Consider the following 21,776-nt stretch of genomic DNA (forward strand, 5'->3'; position numbering starts at 1 on the left):
ACCAGCATCGAACTATTGAATGCAAGTTATCCGACTGTGAATAGCAAACAGCTGTAAATGATTAACTGCAATTTTTAAAAAAATTAATTAATGCATCATACACCAAGCATGTGGAGCGACTGTGACCGGTTTTGACGTGACAGTTGCCTCCCCGCTGCAGGGCCCCCGCCATTCCCACACCTCTTTTAATGCACCACATACATTACACTCCACAGGGGGTGGCTTCGGAGAGGGGTGGTGGGATGTGCAGCTGGGAAAAATTTCGATGCGGCGGTCCCACTGCCCTCAGCCAAGCTCGCCTATTTTAATGCATACACTGCACTACCCTCCCCACACAATCTCATCACGGTGCCGGGCAATGGCTGCCAGTCAGGGACCTGGCAGCCACAGTAATAGGGTGGTATATGGGTCCCACACTTTTTCTCTATGGCGTGGCTCCCGGGGCGTGGCCCCCTCTTCGCCTGGCTGCTGGTTGCGGGAGTGGGGTGCATTAACTTTCATTGTTACGCTGACGACACACAACTGTATTTATCGATAAAACCTGAGCAGATCAGGCAAGTGTTCCTTTACTCCACTGCATCTTTACGTACTGTAACTTCGCCTGCTAATTCCCATTACCAGTCCTGGGGCTTCCTGTCTATCTGTCCTGGGAGTGGATCTCTCCTGACTGTGGTACTCCCCAAGGTTTCTCATTTTCTCCCAAAGACTCTGGAGTTTTTGGAATTTTTCCTTGCCGACATGGAAGGTCTAAGGATGGGGAATACCCAGGACTTGAACTTTATTTATTCATCTTTGTTGCTTCATTTGCTGTTTCTGATTGTGTGCCTCTGCAAAGCCCTTTGAGACGTTGTTGTGATCCAGGGTTATACAAATAAAACTGAATTGAATTGAATCGGGGCTCCGGTACCGTGCCCCCCGCGGTGGCTTCTCGGGCTCCGGCGTGGGTCGCTGGCCGGAAGCCATTCGGTCGGCGGGGTGTCACCCACTCTGGGTCGGGACCCTGTCCTGCCCCAAGGCTAGTGGGTGGTGTGGGTCAGGAGGTGTTCAGTGTCGGTTGAGGGGTTGCGGTGGCTGGTTTCGGTGGGGGGGGGGGGGGCAGTGGTATGTCCCTTCATCCCTTCTCTGAAGGCCGGTTAATGGGGGCGCGGATGGTCCGGGGGACCACCCGTGGTCCCAGGGGAATGACGGCAGCCCCTTTGCTGGAGCTGCGGGAGGAGGGACAGGCCCTGGGGGGGCCCCCCACGCAGCATTTCCACTTGTCAGCAGGACTATCACACATCTGATGGGATTCACGCATGACTGGGTGCAATTAGACACACTCAAATTGAGAAACTACCAGTGCCAGGATTAGTGATCAGGCATCATAGAATAGGATGTCAACATATCCACACTTAAATTCACATTTGACATTTCATGTTGCCGATTTGTGTACGCTCCACCCCACCTAATCACATCTCTTTCTGACTCTCCCCCCTTCCTTTTTCTCATCAGTCATCAGGCCCCCCCACATGGTGTGAACAGGAAATACAATTAGCTAACGATAGCACTACTATATTCCTAGGTAGTGTAGGTGTTGAATGTTTTTCTTGTTGTTGTTTGTTCTTCTCTTGTTTCTCTCTCTTGGATAAGTACTGTATGTGAGTTTGAGACCCCTGGTTTAGAGTTTCAAGTCTGGGTCAGAGTTTTAAAACAAGATTAGGATTTCAAGCCACAGTTGTAGTTTCAAACTTAAAATAAGGTTACAAAATAAGATTAGTGTAGTGTCTAGACCACAGGTGTCAAACCGATTCCAGAAAGGGCCTAGTGGGTGCTGGATTTTGTTCCAACCGATAACGCGCAGAGAGTTTAACCAATGAAATTCCTGCTGAAACAAGCAGCACCTGACAAACTAACTAACTGATTACACATGTAAAAGATCTAATTGGTAAAAAGGTGTCCTCTTCACTGGTTGGAAAGCAAACCTGCACCCACTAGGCCCTTTCTGGAATCGGTTTGACATGTGTGGTCTAGACTATAATTTAAAATTAGGATTTTGAACAAGAGTGTGAGTTTCAATTTAGGGTTTCCAACCTGTGTAATGGTTTCAAAAGTAACATTTTCTCAACAAGGCTTAAGATTTCAGGTTAATGTTTTAAGTCGAGGTTACGATTTTAAATTAAGAGTATTCATTTCTGTACTTGCACCAAGATTAGCTGTTAAAAAAACACAATAGTATAAATTGAAGGCGTAATATGTATTTTACCTGTTGATAATTGAATCATGCCAACAACGATGGTGTTCTGGATCTCTTCAATTTGGCTTTCAAACACATCATAGTGATGCAGTTTGCTTTTGATCTCCATCAAGGTCGGCTTTTTGTCCATGAAGGCCTTTAAAAAGAATGCACAGGTGTCATTCAACCCCACCACGAGAAGACACTGATGTAAATTCCCATACCTTGATGACCTTCTCCTTGTCATCGCCCCACAGCTCCTTGAACTTCTTGAAGCGATCCAGAACAATGGCCGCATTGTCCCTCTGCAACTTCAAGGCCGATTTCAAGGCAAAAATGACAGCTTTGATGTCCTCATGCTTAATGACACGAACGTAGAAGTTAATCTTTTCCCGACCTGTGAGAGCGTTGATCATCGAGTCAACTGATTATCTTATTTTTTCAGTCTATTGTGTCTCACCAGCATTGGATGGGACGATTTCATGTCTGTACTCAACCTCCCAGCATTGAATGCCCTTGTTGACATCCAAGATAAATTCCATGATCTGGTGTATGGCGTTATGTATCTCATCTACAGTGGGGAACATCACCTGTGGAAAGCACAAACCAAACCACACAGTGTTTGTTGTGGTCAGGATTTAAAGGGAACCTCGGAATTAAAGACTTGTAGGTTCTAATAGGCCACAACTGTTCTCTTGTACAAAAATTATTAGAAACACATAAAATATTGCCATTGATTTCAAAATCTATAATATTTAGTAAATGTTTTGACCTAAAAGGGGCGCTGTTTTAGGCGCTCAATGGAAGTTCGGGGTGATGACATAGACTGTCACCGTCACTCGACGAATAATACCAGGTTACTGCAATTCCTTCTACGCGGCGAGACCTCCAACACATGAGCTCATCAGTTAAAAGCTGCGAATACTTACTATTTGTGTTTTGATTAAGTCTTTTATTACCTTTTCATTGCCTAAAAATACTTTTTGCACGTGTTTCCCTCTCATACTTTTAAGCATTGTGTTATTGTGGTAGCTTTAAAGCAGATTGTTGATCTCTTGACCACATTAGTAACGTAGCATATTTAAACCACCCTTATTTGAAATTACTATGTTTAAGTATTTTCTTAAGGCATCCTTAGTATGTTTTATCTGTATGCATCTAAACAAAAGCTGAAACCGCACGGTAGTACTTTGGGTGTAAAATTCGCCTCTTTTAGGACGTTTCGACGGTGTAGCACATTTTGGCAGAACACAGTTTTTTTTCCCTCTCTCATCCTGTCTTTCCTGTTTATTTTGCTTTTTCTGCTCTGTTTGTGAAATATCAACAGTGTTGTCATGATCATTAATGTTCCTCTCGGGTTCAAATTGAAAGGGTTGAACAGATGACATCTTTATGTCGCAAGAGTCATACTTTGGAAGACCATGTGCGTAACCATGTTGTCAGGGAAGTTCACTTTTGAACCCCAAGACAAGTATCTATCAATAGCTCAAATAAGAGAAGAGCGACTCAGCCAAGGATTGCCTGCTTCAAAGACTATAAACAAGATATACACTCACCGGCCATTTTATTAGGTACACCATGTTAGTAACGGATTGGACCCCCTTTTGCCTTCAGAACTGCCTCAATTCTTCGTGACATAGATTCAACAAGGTGCTGGAAGCATTCCTCAGAGAGTTTGGTCCATATTGACATGATGGCATCACACAGTTGGTGCAGATTTGTCGGCTACACATCCATGATGAGAATCTCCCGTTCCACCACATCCCAAAGATGCTCAATTGGATTGAGATCTGGTGACTGTGGATGCCATTTGAGTACAGTGAACTCATTGTCATGTTCAAGAAACCAGTCTGAGATGATTCCAGCTTTATGAAAGGCGCATTATCCTGCTGAAAGTAGCCACCAGAAGTTGGGTACATTGTGGTCATAAAGGGATGGACATGGTCAGCAACAATACTCAGGTAGGCTGTGGCGTTCCAACGATGCTCAATTGGTACCAGAGAGAGTGCCAAGAAAATATTCCCCACACCATTACACCACCACCACCAGTCTGAACCGTGGATACAAGGCAGGATGGATCATTGCTTTCATGTTGTTGACGCCAAATTCTGACCCTACCATCCGAATGTCGCAGCAGAAATCGAGACTCATCAGACCAGGCAACGTTTTTCCAATCTTCTATTGTCCAATTTCGATGAGCTTGTGCAAATTGTAGCCTCAGTTTCCTGTTCTTAACTGAAAGGAGTGGCACCCGGAGTGGTCTTCTGCCGCTGTAGCCCATCTGCCTCAAAGTTCGACGTACTGTGCATTCAGAGATGCTCTTCTGCCTACCTTGGTTGTAACAGGTGGTTATTTGAGTCACTGTTGCCTTTCTATCAGCTCGAACCAGTCTGGCCATTCTCCTCTGACCTCTGGCATCAACAAGGCATTTCCGCCCACAGAACTGCCGCTCACTGGATATTTTTTGTTTTTCGGATCATCCTCTGTAAACCCTAGAGATGGTTGTGCGTGAAAATCCCAGTAGATCAGCAGTTTCTGAAATACTCAGACCAGCCCTTCTGGGACCAACAACCATGCCACGTTCAAAGTCACTCAAATCACCTTTCTTCCCCATACTGATGCTCGATTTGAACTGCAGGAGATTGTCTTAAACAATGTCTACATGCCTAAATGCAGTGAGTTGCCACCATGTTAATGAGCAGTTGGACAGGTGTACCTAATAAAGTGGCCGGTGAGTGTATATCAAGGGTACAAATGATATGATCCAGCCAGGAGCTGTGACCACGCAAGAGTACAGGGAAAATACACAAGTCAAGGGTCTATATGCTTGTTGAAAGGGCGTTGCTTACTATGAAACGATACCTTCTACGAAAACTAAAGTGAACCTTATTACAACCCAACTCTGGTGATTTTCCACAGAAAAACATCCCGAGTTTTACCTTGGAGTCAAATCAGATAAAGCAGTCCACACATACCCATTGTGTAAATGTTCAAAGGAATACATGGAGGACCCAAACATTGATACAGTCTCACATGAAAGCATAAAAAATGCATATAGATTCACAGCAGTTGATGTTTGTGTTTTTATAAGCATGAATAAAGTATTCTTACACACATGTGCCGTCACCGCCCAGCGACGTCAAAAACGACTGAGACTTACTAGTTAAACAAATTTTACAAATTGTAAGCCTGAACGATATATCGTTTAAACATCGCCATTGCGATGTGCGCGTGCGCGATAGTCCTATCGCAAGCACGTGCGATGGTTTTTGGTTTTTTTAATCTACATACGCCTTGGGGGCCGTTTACATGGTGACTCTCCGAGAATACGAAAAATTTCAAATTTGCATTTGCGTCTCCATTTGAACAATGTCGCAATTCCGCATGAAAACGATGTAGTATTCATGCCAGGCCCTAGGGGGCAGTGCAGATTTACTGGGCGACAGAGAATGATGCACTTTGACCCCACCAAGCTCCCGCAGCCCGGAAAAAAATATGCCCGCCCACTCGAAGCAATGTCATTATTCTTTTGTTCAAAAAGGCACAAAAATTTAAACGTTCAACATATTTAATTTAAAAATATTATTAAAACAGTAAATTAAAGCAGACATTCCGTCATATTTGCTGTTTTTAATGTTTAGTAGCACCGCTGCGCACGCCCAATGTGACGTGTACGAGTGCTGACGTTAACAGCGCTGTCTCGCACCGCAGGAGCATTTGATATGCATGCCGCGGAAGCCCCCCTCAACTCCCCTCAATCGGATTCTTCCACTTTGGAGGCAGGATTCAGAATTTTTCGTCTTCGCCGACACCAAATGCATGCGAGGCGAGTCCGCAACTCAGTCATTGCGTCTTTGTGTCGCAGAGTCGCCATGTAAACTGCCCCCTGTTTTCTGCTCTGCGCACAGCCTCACACCTTCCCTCTCCCAGCCCTTTGTTCCTCTCAGTCACTGCAGCACTTGCTTCTTCAAGTTAACGATGCTCGTTGTCTTTGATCTTGCCAAAGAACCGGACTTCTAAGCGGAGCAATGTATCAATCATCGTTTAACTTGTTAAACAGTTTCTGCAAGGAAGCCACGCTGGAATGAATGTGTGTGTGTGTGTGTGTGTGGAGACGTTGGAGACATATAAAATAAAGAAGTGATCATGAGGAGTTTGAAATTTCTACATGTCACTCCAAGAGTCACAGTTAAGGTAGATAAACAGAAGCATTTAATAAAGCCAAGCATTTTTCTACTACAGTACTTTATTCTTGTTCAAAAATGATTTGGTTGGACAGTTACGTTTAAAACTGATAATAATTATGGCATTTGAAGTGCTTAAAAATCATTTATTAATATACATTTTTTAAATCACTTTGGAGGAAAAAGAGAGAAAAAGCATGTCTTATATGTATCTCTTTCCAATGCTAAATCTAAATAAATACATTAAGCACAAAAAAACACACACACAAAAAAAAAAAAATGGGGGGTGCGCTACTTCGCGGTTTTTCACTTATGGCGGCGGGTTCTGGTCCCCATTGACCGCGAAAAATGAGGCATCACTGTACACTGTGGTGATGGTGAGTCATCCAAAGTCTTTCCAAACAGCTATACAAGTCATCTAGTGAAAATTTCTTTAAAAAAAATATATATATATATATATATATTTTTTTTTTAATATCGCAATATAATATCGCAATATATCGCAAACCCCCAAAAAATCGCAACAATAGTTTTTTCCAATATCGTTCAGGCCTAACAAATTGTATAAAACCGAAAAATCAAGAGGGGTTTCAATATCAAATTATTTTAACTCATCATAACGTTTAACTTTTAAGAACTGCAAGTCTTTCTATCCGTGGATCCCTTTAAGGCTTCCAATTGGGGTTTCAAATTTAATATTTGAAATGAAGGTTCTATTTTATCCCTGCTGACCGCCAGAGGCAGTACTAAAAGCATTGATGTTAGGTTTTGTGTTGGGTTTTTCCTAGTGTGACTTGTCTCTGTGATTACCCATTGATTTCACCTGTGTGTGTTCTCCCAGCGTATCCTGCAATCTGCATCCACCTGTGTTACCCAGCTGTTCCTCGTCTCGTTACCCCTTGTCTGCGTGTGTATATAATGACCCAGTTCCTTGTCACCCCTTGTTGCGTCATTGTCTATGTCAGTGTCTATGTCTTCGTCTGCCAAAGTCAAGACCTGCCCAAGCCCTCGTGTACCAGTCCCTCCGTTTAAGTAAGTTTCTGTTTGAACATTGCCTTTTTGATCCCCAGTCCTTTTGGTTGTACTTTGTGCTTTTGGTCAGTTGTTATTAAAACGTGTTTTGAGTTCTCCTCCACCTGCCTTGCTGCTTTTTGTTTCCCTGCAATTGGGTCCACACCACCTGCCTTCCCGCATTCCCTGACAATTGAATGATCCCTTCACCTCCAGGGGTCATTCGGGATCCATGGAACCGTAGTTAAATAATCCATTTTCACACTGTAGGAACGATCCGCAGTTCCTAGAATAGTTTGGGGGACGATGACGGGACCAGGAACTAGAGTTCCAAGAATTATTTTAGTTCCTACTCTGATGTAAGGAGTTTCAGGGGGGCCGTAAGAACTCGATTACGTAGGTTACCCTGAAAAGCCAGAAAACTGGCTTCATAGTACAGGCCACAGGTAGCAGAGGTGGCTGAAAAGGAATAAGGACATTGTGAACTGGACTACGGCACCTGGAGGAAAATTTGTGTTCCATTTTGAGAACAGACTTTGGTTTTGCCCTGTTGGGATTTTATTGAATTATTTATTTTAGCTGTGATGGCACTCAGTCACTAGCCACGTTTACATGCTGACTTTTATTCATACCGATTCAAATCATTCCGAATGGAAATTTCAGATCAGCTGTTTACATGTCACTTCATCTATTCCGATCCAGCGTTTACATGTGTCTGCCTTTATTCCGAAAGGACGTTTGACAACTGCCGTCTGACATGCGCAGATTAATCAAAACAAAGCGTCACGTTGCAAAACATGGAGATCGATCGTCAGATCAGCTGCTGTTTTAACTTTTTGAGTGGAAACAAAACTTCAGAATGACACGCCGTTCATTTAAAAAGTTGTGTGGGCTGGTGGAGGGATTCATGGATATAAACTTTCCGCCCGACTCCAATTAGGTGCGCTGTGCTTGGAAGCCATGTTGCAAGTGACGTTACTTACGTCACCAAGTGACGTCACCACGTCAGTACGGAGCATGTGCAGAAAGAACGCAACCAGACACCATTCCGCTTCCCTGTTTACATGATATAATTTTACTTCTAATCGGTTTGGGAAAAGGAATATTCCACCCCTGTGAATCGGAATGAAATTCCATTCGGTTTGGGCCTGTTCATTCCGAATGAGGTGTTTATATGGAACACATTTATTCGGTTTGAACGTCTAAACCGATTGTAATTGGAATATTTGGCTCCATGTAAAAGTGGCAACTGTGTAAAAGTTTTATTGGCATTAGAATGTACGGCTCTTTCACACATGTTTACCGCGCATTAAGTGTAATCCCAACATCTAGCTGTAGGGTAACAATGCAAGCCAACATTCCAGTGACCTAGGGAGCCAGCACATGTCTAAATTTCTCCTAGATGGGCCCCTAAAAAATGAGCACTTTATAGTGAACTCCATATTTTATAAATATTGTGCCTAATCCCCTTGGATGAAAAATGAGCAGAACATTTCAGAAACATAATCATAGTACATCGTTTGAAAGCTTACGTTCACCTAGGAAATACTGCTCTCTAGTGGAATAAAATAGGAAAGAGGCATTGTAATCAACACGTTTTCTCTAACAAAAGAACAAAAACATAGCATAAAAACTAGCAGAGGTGTATTCATGACTTTAGGAAACCAGATGCAATGTTGCTGACAAAAATAGTATATGTGATTTTTTTTTTTTTTTTTTTTTTAAGTTGAATTTTATACAAAAAAATAGCCCTAAAAAAAAGTAATCAAGATTTTTTAACAGATATGTTGAGGGCTTTTATTCTACATTGGGGTCTAAAATTAGGATTCCACTTAGCTCTTCAAAACAAGATTTAGGATTTTACAATAAAGTGTAACAGTCACCGGTGGGGTTGTAAATCAGTTGATTAAATGAAAACTTTAAAGCGTTGGTTGATTCCAAACAGTTTGAAAATAGGGTTCAAGCAAGACTTTATAAAAAAGTAATATTTGAAAATAGTCAAGGTTCTTATTCTAGCAACATGAGATTTAATCAATAAAAATATAAAATTACCACATTCGGTGCCTCCAGTTTCACATCAGATTTCATCATTGGGACCCAGCCGGAGTCAGCTCTCTTCTGGAAAGAACTACATGTCCAAATATTACATATACATTTTATACAATAACAATCTACGCAGTGTCAACAACTGCAATAGAGAGGGAAGACAACACCTACTCATAGCCACATATTCGCCTCTCCACGGTCTTCAGGGATAACTTAGTTGCTTCCACCAATGCGTCCAGAACTCTCGAGCCGAAGGTGTCATATTGTTTTGTGAAGTCCTGAAATTTTTGCAGTTAATGCTTAAATACTTCTTTTGATACAAATACAATGAAATTGAAATTTGTTTAAAACATTGCACGTATATTTAAAAAAAATAAAAATAAATAACACTGATTTTGCACTTAACATCCTTTCGTTGTGAATTCAAATTAGTTGGTCATTAGTAAATCACAGTCAATGGCAGCAAATGAATCAAAAAGTGTACTATTGATGTGTCACTAGTGAACACACAAACCTTTTCGAAACGTGTTGCTTTGTACTTTTCTTGGCCCTCCGATGTCACCCCCTCAGCCGGTTCAGAGGCCCTCTGGGCATCCTTCTGCCCTACAATGTGGAATTGAAATGTTTTATGAGTATACATTGGTAGAGCATACTTGGTAAATTATTTGAGGTGGACAATCAAGTGAAACTAGAATAGAATAGAATAGAATAGAATAGAATAGAATAGAATAGAATAGAATAGAATAGAATAGAATAGAATAGAATAGAATAGCTTTTCATTGCCACTATGCACATGTACAAGAGCTATACATACATACAGTGAGAATTAAAGTATCTTTGGCAGTGCATAAATACAATACAAAAACTAATATAGAAGTGCAAAAAAGGAGTGCAGCATAAATTAGTATACAATATGTGAAGAGGTAGGTGAGGAACTGTAAAAAGCTTGTAGACAGAATTGTGTGTAAGCATATGTACTGTGGGGCAAATAAGTATTTAGTCAACCACCAATTGTGCAAGTTCTCCTACTTGAAAAGATTAGAGAGGACTGTAATTGTCTACATGGCTAAACCTCAACCATGAGAGACAGAATGTGGAAAAAAAAAAACAGAAAATCACATTGTTTGATTTTTAAAGACTTATTTCCAAATTAGAGTATTTGGTCACCTACAAACAAGCAAGATTTCTGGCTGTCATAGAGGTCTAACTTCTCTAACGAGGTCTAACGAGGCTCCACTCGTTACCTGTATTAATGGCATCTGTTTGAACTCATTATCGGTATAAAAGCCACCTGTCCACAATCTCAGTCAGTCACACTCCAAACTCCACTATGGCCAAAACCAAAGAGCTGTCGAAGGACACCAGAGACAAAATTGTAGACCTGCACCAGGCTGGGAAGACTGAATCTGCAATAGGTAAAACACTTGGTTTAAAGAAATCAACTGTTGGAGCAATTATTAGAAAATGGAAGACATACAAGACCACTGATAATCTCCCTCGATCTTGGGCTCCATGCAAGATCTCACCCTGTGGCGTCAAAATGATAACAAGAACGGTGAGCAAAAATCCCAGAACCACACGGGGGGACCTAGTGAATGACCTACAGAGAGCTGGGACTACAGTAACAAAGGCTACTATCAGTAACACAATGCGCCGCCAGGGACTCAAATCCTGCACTGCCAGACGTGTCCCCCTGCTGAAGAAAGTACACGTCCAGGCCGGTCTGCGGTTCGCTAGAGAGCGTTTGGATGATCCAGAAGAAGACTGGCAGAATGTGTTATGGTCAGATGAAACCAAAATACAACTTTTTGGTAGAAACACAATTCTCGTGTTTGGAGGAAAAAAAGAATACTGAATTGCATCCGAAGAACACCATACCCACTGTGAAGCATGGGGGTGGAAACATCTTGCTTTGGGGCTGTTTTTCTGCAAAGGGACCAGGACGACTGATCTGTGTAAAGGAAAGAATGAATAGGGCCATGTATCGAGAGATTTTGAGTGAAAATCTCCTTCCATCAGCAAGGTCATTGAAGATGAGACGTGGCTGGGTCTTTCAGCATGACAATGATCCCAAACACACAGCCAAGGCAACAAATGAGTGGCTTCGTAAGAAGCATTTCAAGGTCCTGGAGTGGCCTAGCCAATCTCCAGATCTCAACCCCATAGAAAATCTGTGGAGGGAGTTGAAAGTCTGTGTTGCCCAACGACAGCCCCAAAACATCACTGCTCTAGAAGAGATCTGCATGAAGGAATGGGCCAAAATACCAGCAACATTGTGTGAAAAGCTTGTCAAGAGTTACAGAAAACGTTTGGCCTCCGTTATTGCCAACAAAGGCTACATAACAAAGTATTGAGATGAACTTTTGGTATTGACCAAATACTTATTTTCCACCATGATTTGCAAATAAATTCTTTAAAAATCAAACAATGTGATTTTCAGGGGTTTTTTTCCATTCTGTCTCTCATGGTTGAGCTTTACCCATGTTGACAATTACAGGCCTCTCTAATGTTTTCAAGTGGGACAATTTGCACAATTAGTGGTTGATTAAATACTTATTTGCCCCAAAGTATACAAAGTGCACATGATGAGAGTGAAAAATATTGCAGGCAACAGATTACACACAATGAGAGTGAACAAATATTGCACAGAATTTCCTGTACGACGAGGAAAAACACGTGAGCGTACCAGCACCAATTCCGCCCATGGCCTTTGTGGGTTGTTTGGACTTGTAAATGGAGTTGAGCACTCTTCCCAACTTATTCACAGCTTCTTTAATATGGGAGCATTTGAGGTTCAGTTCCCTGACCCCATGATTGCACAGAGTCTACAAAAGACAAAGTGAATTGAAATTATCTCTTTCAAAATTATTTTTAATGCAGCAGTATGAAATACAAATTGTAATAGTGGCTTTTACATGATTGAGATCAACAAGGGGCTGAATTTCAGAGCCGCCATGTTCAGGCAGTTCAACAAGAACGGTCTCAGAGATCTCCTTGAGGTAATCATCAATGTGAAATTTACAGATTTCTTGCACCTGAAAAGAGTGGGCACAATGACTTATGTCATTTATTAAACCCTGCTCCAGCAATACAAATTTGAAACTAAGGGGCCATTTACATGGTGACGCTGCAGGAATTGTTTTTCACTATTTTACATCGTTGGTATACTGTAAATAACCTGTTTTGACCATAGTATGTAGAAAGAACAAAAACACAAATGACCCTACCTGCAGTTTCTGTTGAATTATCAAATATAAAACTATTCAGTCTCATTTTTTTCCTGTTGAGTGTTTATCCTAACAAGTGGAATAATATTATCAAGCTTCAAAACGTTTCATTGAGCATGTTTGGTTTTCAATGGGATATCAATATCACAAATTTTGACAAAAATTTGGGGGATTTTGTCATTTGGGGTCGAAAATGGCCAAAAAGTTTTTTAAATTTTTTTATTTTTAAATTTCAACTGTATAAGAGTGTAACGGTATCTAAACATTAACTTTCAAATGCTGTAAGAGAGTTTAAGATGACGCTCGCCACACTGAATGCTAATGCTAACGAGAATGCAAATGCTATGCTAACGCTCCAAGCCACCTAGTCATCATTGCGTTTGCAACGGCTTCACAACCTCCATATCTCCTCCCCCCTCCTGCTCCGCACCCTCCAGGGCAACTTGCGCTTCATTCAACCAAACTGTAGTAACGTGCCCCTTCACATCCTCAGTAACGGTAACAGCAGTGCAAAGATGGGAAAGTAATTAAGATTTAGATTACTCACTAGGGGTGCACAGTATCCATTTTTTGAAACCGATATCGATATTGATAACTTCCTGCTCCTCAAGGCCGATACCGATAACCGATAATATACATATATATATAATTTTTAAATGTATATTAACCTGAGTTTTTGAACACCTGTAGGTCAAAAATACAAGTGGTGGATTCAGCATAGATTTGCCTTTGACCTCAGCAGAATTTTCATGTTGACATGAACTTTATTATAATGAACAAAACAAAGACTAGTTTTGACTTCAAATAAAGTGGCCATATGTATTTTTTCAAACAAATATAATTTGAGTCAATCACAATCAATCAGTCAATATCATTCACAATGTGTTCCCCTGAAAAATGAGCACTGAACTAAAACAAACACAACCGGTATTGTGCTTTGTGCCACGCCTGGGTGAGGGTTGTCATGACTTGGTATTTTCTCTTCCTGCTTTATTTTGAAGAATCACTCACCATTCCTGCCGTCTCACCTGTCACTGATTATGATTACCTATTGTTCCCACCTGTGCCCCATTCCTCATGTGCTTAAATTGTTTGTCACTCCCTAGTCTTGTGCCAAAGTGTCTTCGTCCTTCGTTTCCACCAAAGCCAGACCATAGCAAAGATACTCTAAGTAGTAAGTTGTTCATAGTATTTTTGTCATAGCTCTTTGTTATTTTGTGCCTCATGCATACACCTTTGTTGTAGTTGTAAACTCCAGTGCATTTTGCCTGGATCTCTTGTTTCTCGTTTGTATCATTTTATTTAATAGCTTGTTATTTCCTCCTTCTGGAGCGCCCTCAGTTTGTCCCTGCTTCTTATTATGTGTGTTGAATAAAAGACTGAACTCAATTCTGCACGTGAGTCCGCTCCGTTCCGTCCAAGTGTGACACTTCGTCAGGAGATAAAACATTTGGTGTAATAGGAGAGGAGGCTTTTGCGGTCTTGGTCCATGAAAACACTTTCTTAACCTGGCAATTATAGGACAGCAAGCCTATCAATAACCAAAAGGCCTCTCAAGAGCTTGTAAACATAACACTGTAAAATGAAAACATCTGCTAATTGCATTTGTAAGGTTTACCACTCAGTGATGGAAAAATACGGCATCTAGAACTGTAACAAAACTTTGCATACTGGCAAAACGAGTGGAAACAAACGCATACATCCCAATCCACCGACACGTGCCAAAAATATATATTATTGGGCCGATAATGTTATCAGATTTATTGGGATAACGTCATAATTCCTATTATCGGACCGATAATTATCGTGCATCTCTATTACTCACTACTGAAAAAAATAACACCGTTAGAAGCGCCGTGATACTGTAACGCTGTTATTAACAACACCTGTTAAGGCGAGGCCATTCCGCAACACAATTGTTGCGTCTTGGTGTCGAAGCGTCACCATGTAAATGGCCCATGAATTACTAGACATACCTTACTCAAGATTGTCTTAAGCTCAGACAGAGCATTGTCAATATTAACAAAGTAGTTTTCTAAGAGAAGTGAGGACCACGTGACCATCACTGACCCGTAGCGAAGCAGAGACTCCATCTATTAATTGGACACAAATGTCAATTCTGACAAAGGAGTAACTCCAAAAGTACTGCATTTTTATTTCTTCTAAGACTACGGGGGGTTTTTTTCGATAAATTCAGAAAAGAACTTACTTCAGTGATCATTGATGTCAACAGGTAGACAAAGTCCTGCGGTATATTATCACAAGTTTCTTTGTAATCTGTCAAAATGGTCTGCATGGGGAAACGCACGTGTTCAATATGCATTATTGAGTTATTTGCTCCATGCCCAGTGAAGCAAAGAAATATTGAATGGTGGAAAATAGACCTACATGCAGGCGATGATGGTAATTCTTCAACTGGTCCTGTACCTTGAGAAATTTCACAGCCTGCTTGGGAACGTCCAGACCCATCTTCACCAGACTGCTGGCTTCCTTAATGGCCTCGATTATTTTGGGATCAAAGTTGGCCATATACTTTCCCGTCACAGTGCAGCGGATCAAGACTGTTGTATTTAAGGCTATTCACAAAAATGTATAAAATGCAGAATTTTACCGGATGTATTGTTTGGCACTTACAATAGAGGCTGCTGACTCACACACACCCCTTTCACACAAACACACAGCTAAACTTTAACGTTACATCTTGAACCAGTATCTTTAAAAACAGGAGAACAAGCAGAGAAATATATATGGTCAGTCGGAATGTGGCCACAATCTCCTATTAGGTAACGCAGTGGTTCTCAAAGTGTGGTAATAGTAACAGCAGTGCCATGCAGACCCCCTCCAGTTGTACTCAATCTTTTGTTCAGTTGTATTGTTAAGCTGAAAGTGCAAAAGATTCACATCTATTGTTTTAGAACATTTTCTTTTCAAATACACAATATTACCAAAAGTAAAAGCTCATCTGCCTTGACTCACATATGAACTGCCATCCCATTCCTAACCCATATTGTTCAATATTATGTTCCACCTTTTGCAGCTACTACAGCTTCAACTCTCCTGGGAAGGCTGTGCACAAAGTTGAGGAGTGTCATTGGTGAGGTCGCACATGTTGGTCGAGAAGGCCTGACTCTCAGGCTCTGCTCTAATTCATCCCCAAAGGTTCTCTATCAGGTTCAGGGAAGGACTGAGACCAGTCAAATTTATCCAGACCAGACACTGTCTTTCATATCTTTATGGACCTTGCTTTGTGTACAGGTGTAGTTATTTTGTAAGGAGCATGAAACCGTCCAAAATGTTTTGGTATTTGAAGCATTCAAAGCAAGCCTGTCGACGGGGGGGGCTAATAGGTATGTTCTCCCAGGCCTCAGGAAAATAGTGGGCCCTGAATGACCCTTAATTTATTTTACTTCACATTCAGATATTTCTTCTTTATTTAAATTATTGTCTGATTATATATTATTTTCTACTATATATATACTTTAAAACTTTATCATATTAAAATATTTAAAATATATATTTGTCTTAGCAGAGAATGGTTTGACCCCGCTCTGGCGCACTACGTACAGTGGGGCAAATAAGTATTTAGTCAACCACCAATTGTGCAAGTTCTCCTACTTGAAAAGATTAGCGAGGCCTGTAATTGTCAACAAGGGCAAACCTCAACCACGAGAGACAGAATGTGGAAAAAAACAGAAAATCACATTGTTTGATTTTTAAAGAATTTATTTCCAAATTACAAATGTTTTTGGTCACCTACAAACAAGCAAGATTTCTGGCTGTCAAAGAGGTCTAATTTCTTCTAACGAGGTCTAACGAGGCTCCACTCGTTACCTGTATTAATGGCACCTGTTTTAACTCATTATCGGTATAAAAGACACCTGTCCACAATCTCAGTCAGTCACACTCCAAACTCCACAATGACCAAGGCCAAAGAGCTGTCGAAGGACACAAGAGACAAAATTGTAGACCTGCACCAGGTTGGGAAGACTGAATCTGCAATAGGTAAAACGCTTGGTGTAAAGAAATCAACTGTGGGAGCAATTATGAGAAAATGGAAAACATACAAAACCACTGATAATCTCCCTCGATCTGGGGCTCCATGCAAGATCTCACCCCGTGGCGTCAAAATGATAACAAGAACGGTGAGCAAAAATCCTAGAACCACACAGGAGGACCTAGTGAATGACCTACAGAGAGCTGGGACCACAGTAACAAAGGCTACTATCAGTAACACAATGCGCCGCCAGATGATTATTATAAATGATTATTTCTGTGCGGCCCGGCACATTTGCTACCGGGCCGCACAGAAATAATCATTTAATAACGACCGCATTCTGGAAGAATTAACCATGTGCCCCTGCTTAACACACCAATATCCCTGTCTACTCTAGATATAATACTAAGGGATAGATTAGAATGTTGTCATAGAAATCCATTGATGGGACTGCTAACAGTACATCTTGTATGTGTATATAATATATCTGTGCGCTTGTCCTCGATAATAACGTATTGCTAGGCCGCGGGCGCAGCACATTTGTTCCCGGAAATAATTAGCCCCCACACGAGCGAAGATGACTGGAAAACAGACGTCTTTGGAGATATTTTTACGGCGAAAAGGGCATCTGACGAGCCTACAACCTCGAAGACCCACTAACTGCGAAGGAGTGGATTCGTGACCCGTTTGTGAACAAACCGAGTGATTCGAGCATGTCTGTGAAACAGTAAGATCAACTTGTAGAGATCGCAACTAACGGCGACCTTATTAAACGTACATTTGAGACAGCATCTGGAATATCCTGACATCGCTACAAGAGCATTGAAAACCTTGCTACAATTTCCAACATTGTATCTTTGTGAAGCGGGCTTCTTAATTAATGTTTAACGACAAGGCGAAGTCGTCAATGGTGAGAGCTGTGTGAAGTTGTTGTGTGCAGCTTACATGGCAGGATGTATCTGAGGAGACTTTTTCTACAAGTCCTTCCATGATCAAGGATAAGTTAATATTCCTTTCTTTCAAGAAAGTTTGTAGTGTTTACTTTGGAATCGCTGCATTTGCGCATTTTGCGGCTATGTTTAACATTACGCGCATGCGCAGAACCGCATCGTTGCAATTTTTGATGGGTTGCAAAATTTGTTAGAATACCGGTCCGTGAAAAAAAGACCCAAATAACACCAGTCTGTGGTGCAAAAAAGGTTGGGGACCCCTGAGTTACAGAAAACGTTTGGCCTCCGTTATTGCCAACAAAGGGTAGATAACAAAGTATTGAGATTAACTTTTGGTATTGACTAAATACTTATTTTCCAACATGATTTGCAAATAAATTCTTCAAAAACACTGTGATTTTCTGTTTTTTTTCCACATTCTGTCCCTCATGGTTGAGGTTTACCCATGTTGACAATTACAGACCTCTTTAATATTTTCAAGTGGGAGAACTTGCACAATTAGTGGTTGACTAGATACTTATTTGCCCCACTGTATGTAAGTGAACAACAGCCGCTAACACTGAACGTTTACTTTCGCGATCACCGTGACCGAAGCCCAATTTGAGTCTGTCACTGGCCGCATGTAGCCTATTGAGCTGCGGTAAGACAAGACCGCGTTGAGCCGAGAAGAGAGAAGGTGATGGGAGATCAGGGATATATGTTAGTCCGTGGGGAGCAGGTGCGCGAGGCTGAACAAACTCGCATATGCATTTTCTTGTCTTTGCCAGTGACTGTAGCTGGAGGAGAGCGAGCCTTCAGTAAAATGAAAATAAAACTACCTACGCTCCACCATATCACAGGGCACGGTTAACACACCAGCCATGCTCTCCATTGAGCGTGAGCTTGCTCAAAAACCGGATTTAACTGATGTTATAAATGACTTTGCTGTGAAAAAAACTAGGCGCATCACTGTTTGAGGGCTTGATAACCCCAGTGGTGTGGAGGGGGCAGGCACAGGAGGTTTAGTAATACTGTTTTGTTGCTTAGCAGGCAGGCATATCACTCTCAGTTGTATTGTATTGTAGCCTACATGGGACAATAGATGGGAATTGTTTGTTTATATTGTGTCACATCACATTATGGTCTAAACATTTTGGCCCTGCACACGTACTGTATTTTAACTCATTGGTTGCCATTGACAGATTCAGGGTGTTACCCGCCTACTGCCCATGGTTGTCTGGGATTGGCTCCAGCACCCCCGTGACCCTCGGGTGGATAAGCGGCTTGGAAAATGAATGGATGAATGAATGGTTGCCATTGGTGGCAATAGAGGTACACTCCATTTTAACTGGAAGGGCTGTCAGTGAATGATGACGTTTGAGTGCCACTAAGAGCAACCCACCTCCAATCCATTTTGACTGGGAGGCCTGACAGCGGTGAATCACTGCGAGGCACTCCAAGTCAAAATGGATTGGACAATTATCGCTGTCAGACAGCCAAGTACATCTAGTCCCTGGGTTACGACGTACCCGACTTACGTGATTTTGACTTTACGACGCCGAAGTCTTCCGCAATTTTGTCTTTAGTCATTTTTTTTTAATTTGCATAACTTTGTCTCGACCACCATTTTGGTGACTGCAGTATCTTATTTTTTACTTAATTGTATTAATTTGATGTAAAAATACATCTTTTTGGATAGTTATTTTGAGATTTAGGGGGTCTTTAGGGGTAGTTAATGGGTTAATTTCGACTTACGTGGAAATTCGGGCAACCTCGCCTGCGTAGGAACGGAACTCGTTCGTAAACCCGGGGACTACCTATACTTGTTGAGGTGGTACATGCTGTAAAATGTTTGAGAACCACTGCCATAACACAATAGCCATTGAACAAACCAAAATCCAGCTTTGACACTTCGGCCTTCCACGCCTTGTGGTGGTCTGACTCAAAGCGTTGCAATGCGGCTGTGGTTTGATTGTACAGTTTGACCACTGAGCGTCCCTCAGAGGTGGTCAGGACATCAGAATTCTCCTGTAAAAAAGAAAAAAAATAATAATGCAAATGTTGTTCAAAAGCATCCTAAAATGGCTGTCTCTTGTTTTTTTAACTAATTTAGCTTACGCGTATGTACGAAATGGGATCGTGTATTTTCTTATAGAGGTGTCGGGCCCAGCGAAGCCTCCCGGAGATAGGTGGTATGTTTCTGCCTAAGGGCGGGTCCTCGTTTTGCTTCTCAAAGAGCTACGGCAAAATTTTGGAACAAATGATATAAGCATGAAACTGTTAAGGCAATGTAAGGTTGTGCAGTTCATTACCTTTGACACCGCCTCTACTTCTGAGACATAGAGCAAGAGAATGGTACCCAAAGCATTGGGCATTTCAACCTTCAGACAGGGAATGTTTAGTTTCTGAAAACTGGAACAGCAGCAACAAAAATGTGTAGAAAATATGCATAATTTAAAACAGTGCTGTCTATCGCCTCCTCTCGACTCACCGCTGTATTACGCCGAGAGCCTGCTGGGACGAGTCAAATTTGGCAAAGCTTGAGTTCATGAATCCCTTTAGCTGCTCCTGTAAACAAAAGAAAGAAGGAATATTTTGTCACAAAAAATAACATTGAACTTACAATCGACCATGAAGCTTCTAAAAGGTGATTGATTTTTTATTTTATCATTTTTTAACTGTCATATACTGTAAGTGTAAAAATAACTAACATAAAAACAATGAAATCTAATTTTGCACTTGCTCTACTAGTGTTATCCTGGTGTTTGTGGCATTTTAGCATTTTTTCTTCTCATGAAAGAATATCAGTGACACATAATAATGACATTAATAAAGGTAATTTGAGAAATTTCATTTTTTAGAAGTGTGCATCAAAATGGTACACTTCTGCATTAATCAGTGCCATAGAAGTACAGAGGTATGAAAAAGTATCTGAACCTTTTGGAATTTCTCACATTTCTGCATAAAATCCTCATCAAATGTGATCTGATCTTTGTCAAACTCACACGGATGAAAAAAACTGTCTGCTTTAACTAAAACCACCCAAACATTCATAGGTGTTCATACTTTAATGAGGATAGTATGCAAACAATGACAGAAGGGGGAAAAATAAGTAAGTGAACCATCACATTTAATATTTTTGTAGTTCAGTCAGTTTCCTGGGATGTCTGGCATGAATCGCTGTCTTTAGGTCATGCCACAGCATCTCAATGGGGTTCAAGTCTAGACTTTGACTTGGCCACTCCAGAACGTGTATTTTGTTCTTCTGAAACGATTCTAAAGTTCATTTACTTCTGTGTTTTGGATCATTGCAGCGTCCATACTCTTCTTAGCTTCAACTGTCTGACAGCATCCTCAGGTTTTCCTGCTAAACATCCTTTTGAATGTATTCTTCCATTAATGATTGAAGTAATCCAGGCCCTGAGGCAGCTAACAGCCTCAAATCAAACCACCATGCTTTACAGTGGGAATGAGGTGTTGATGTTGGTGAGCTGTTCCATTTTTCCTCCACACATGATGTCGTGTGTTACTCCCAAACAATTCAACTTTGGTTTTATCAGTCTACAAAATAATTTGCCAAAACGTCTGTCGAGTGTCCAAGTGCCTTTTTGCGAACATTAAACGAGCAACAATGGGTTTTTTTTTAGACAGCAGTGGCTTCCTCCGTGGAATCCTCCCATGAACACCATTCTTGGTCATAAAGACCTATTCTATTCTATTTTACATATAGTTGATGTGTGCCCATAGATTATGGACTGTGCCAGTGAATTTTGTAAGTCTTTAGCAGACACTGTAGGGTTCTTTTTTTTACTTCTCTGAGTATTCCGCGCTGAACTCTTGGCGTCATCTTTGGTGGGTGGACACTCCTTGGGAGAAAAGCAACAGTGCCAAACTCCAAACCCTCTCCATTTGTAGACAACTTCTCTAACTGTTGATTGATGAACATCCAGACTTTTAGTGATGGTTTTGTATACTCTCCCAGTTTTATACAAATCAACAATCCTTGATCACAGCTCATCAGACTACTCTTTTGACCGAGCCATGGTGCACATCAGACAATGCTTCTCATCAAGACAATTCTTACCAGGTGTGTGCTTTATTGTGGGCAGGGCAACTTTAAACCACTCATCAGTGATTGGGCACACACCTGACTTAAAATGTTTGGTAAAAATT

General features: G+C 41.2%; 1 protein-coding gene across 4 annotated transcripts in view; it reads right to left on the bottom strand.

Annotated features, from left to right (window-relative positions):
• Positions 1–21,776, bottom strand: part of LOC130929877 (dynein axonemal heavy chain 8-like) — a 156,568-nt gene that overhangs the window by 120,390 nt on the left and 14,402 nt on the right. For 3 of the 4 annotated variants that reach the window (XM_057857488.1, XM_057857489.1, XM_057857487.1), the window contains exons 14-28: positions 20,095–20,171; positions 19,916–20,015; positions 19,722–19,841; positions 19,496–19,631; positions 15,069–15,256; positions 14,890–14,970; positions 14,657–14,773; positions 12,369–12,488; positions 12,140–12,278; positions 9,968–10,056; positions 9,625–9,731; positions 9,460–9,535; positions 2,673–2,802; positions 2,437–2,609; positions 2,243–2,369 (exon numbers count right to left, since the gene is read on the bottom strand). In XM_057857488.1, coding sequence (XP_057713471.1) covers positions 2,243–2,369; positions 2,437–2,609; positions 2,673–2,802; positions 9,460–9,535; positions 9,625–9,731; positions 9,968–10,056; positions 12,140–12,278; positions 12,369–12,488; positions 14,657–14,773; positions 14,890–14,970; positions 15,069–15,256; positions 19,496–19,631; positions 19,722–19,841; positions 19,916–20,015; positions 20,095–20,171 — 1,780 coding nt within the window. The remainder of the gene's footprint in view (positions 1–2,242; positions 2,370–2,436; positions 2,610–2,672; positions 2,803–9,459; positions 9,536–9,624; positions 9,732–9,967; positions 10,057–12,139; positions 12,279–12,368; positions 12,489–14,656; positions 14,774–14,889; positions 14,971–15,068; positions 15,257–19,495; positions 19,632–19,721; positions 19,842–19,915; positions 20,016–20,094; positions 20,172–21,776) is intronic. The other variant, XM_057857490.1, reaches the window with a different exon arrangement.

This window comes from Corythoichthys intestinalis, chromosome 14, assembly GCF_030265065.1.
Source record: "Corythoichthys intestinalis isolate RoL2023-P3 chromosome 14, ASM3026506v1, whole genome shotgun sequence".
Lineage (NCBI taxonomy): Eukaryota > Metazoa > Chordata > Actinopteri > Syngnathiformes > Syngnathidae > Corythoichthys > Corythoichthys intestinalis.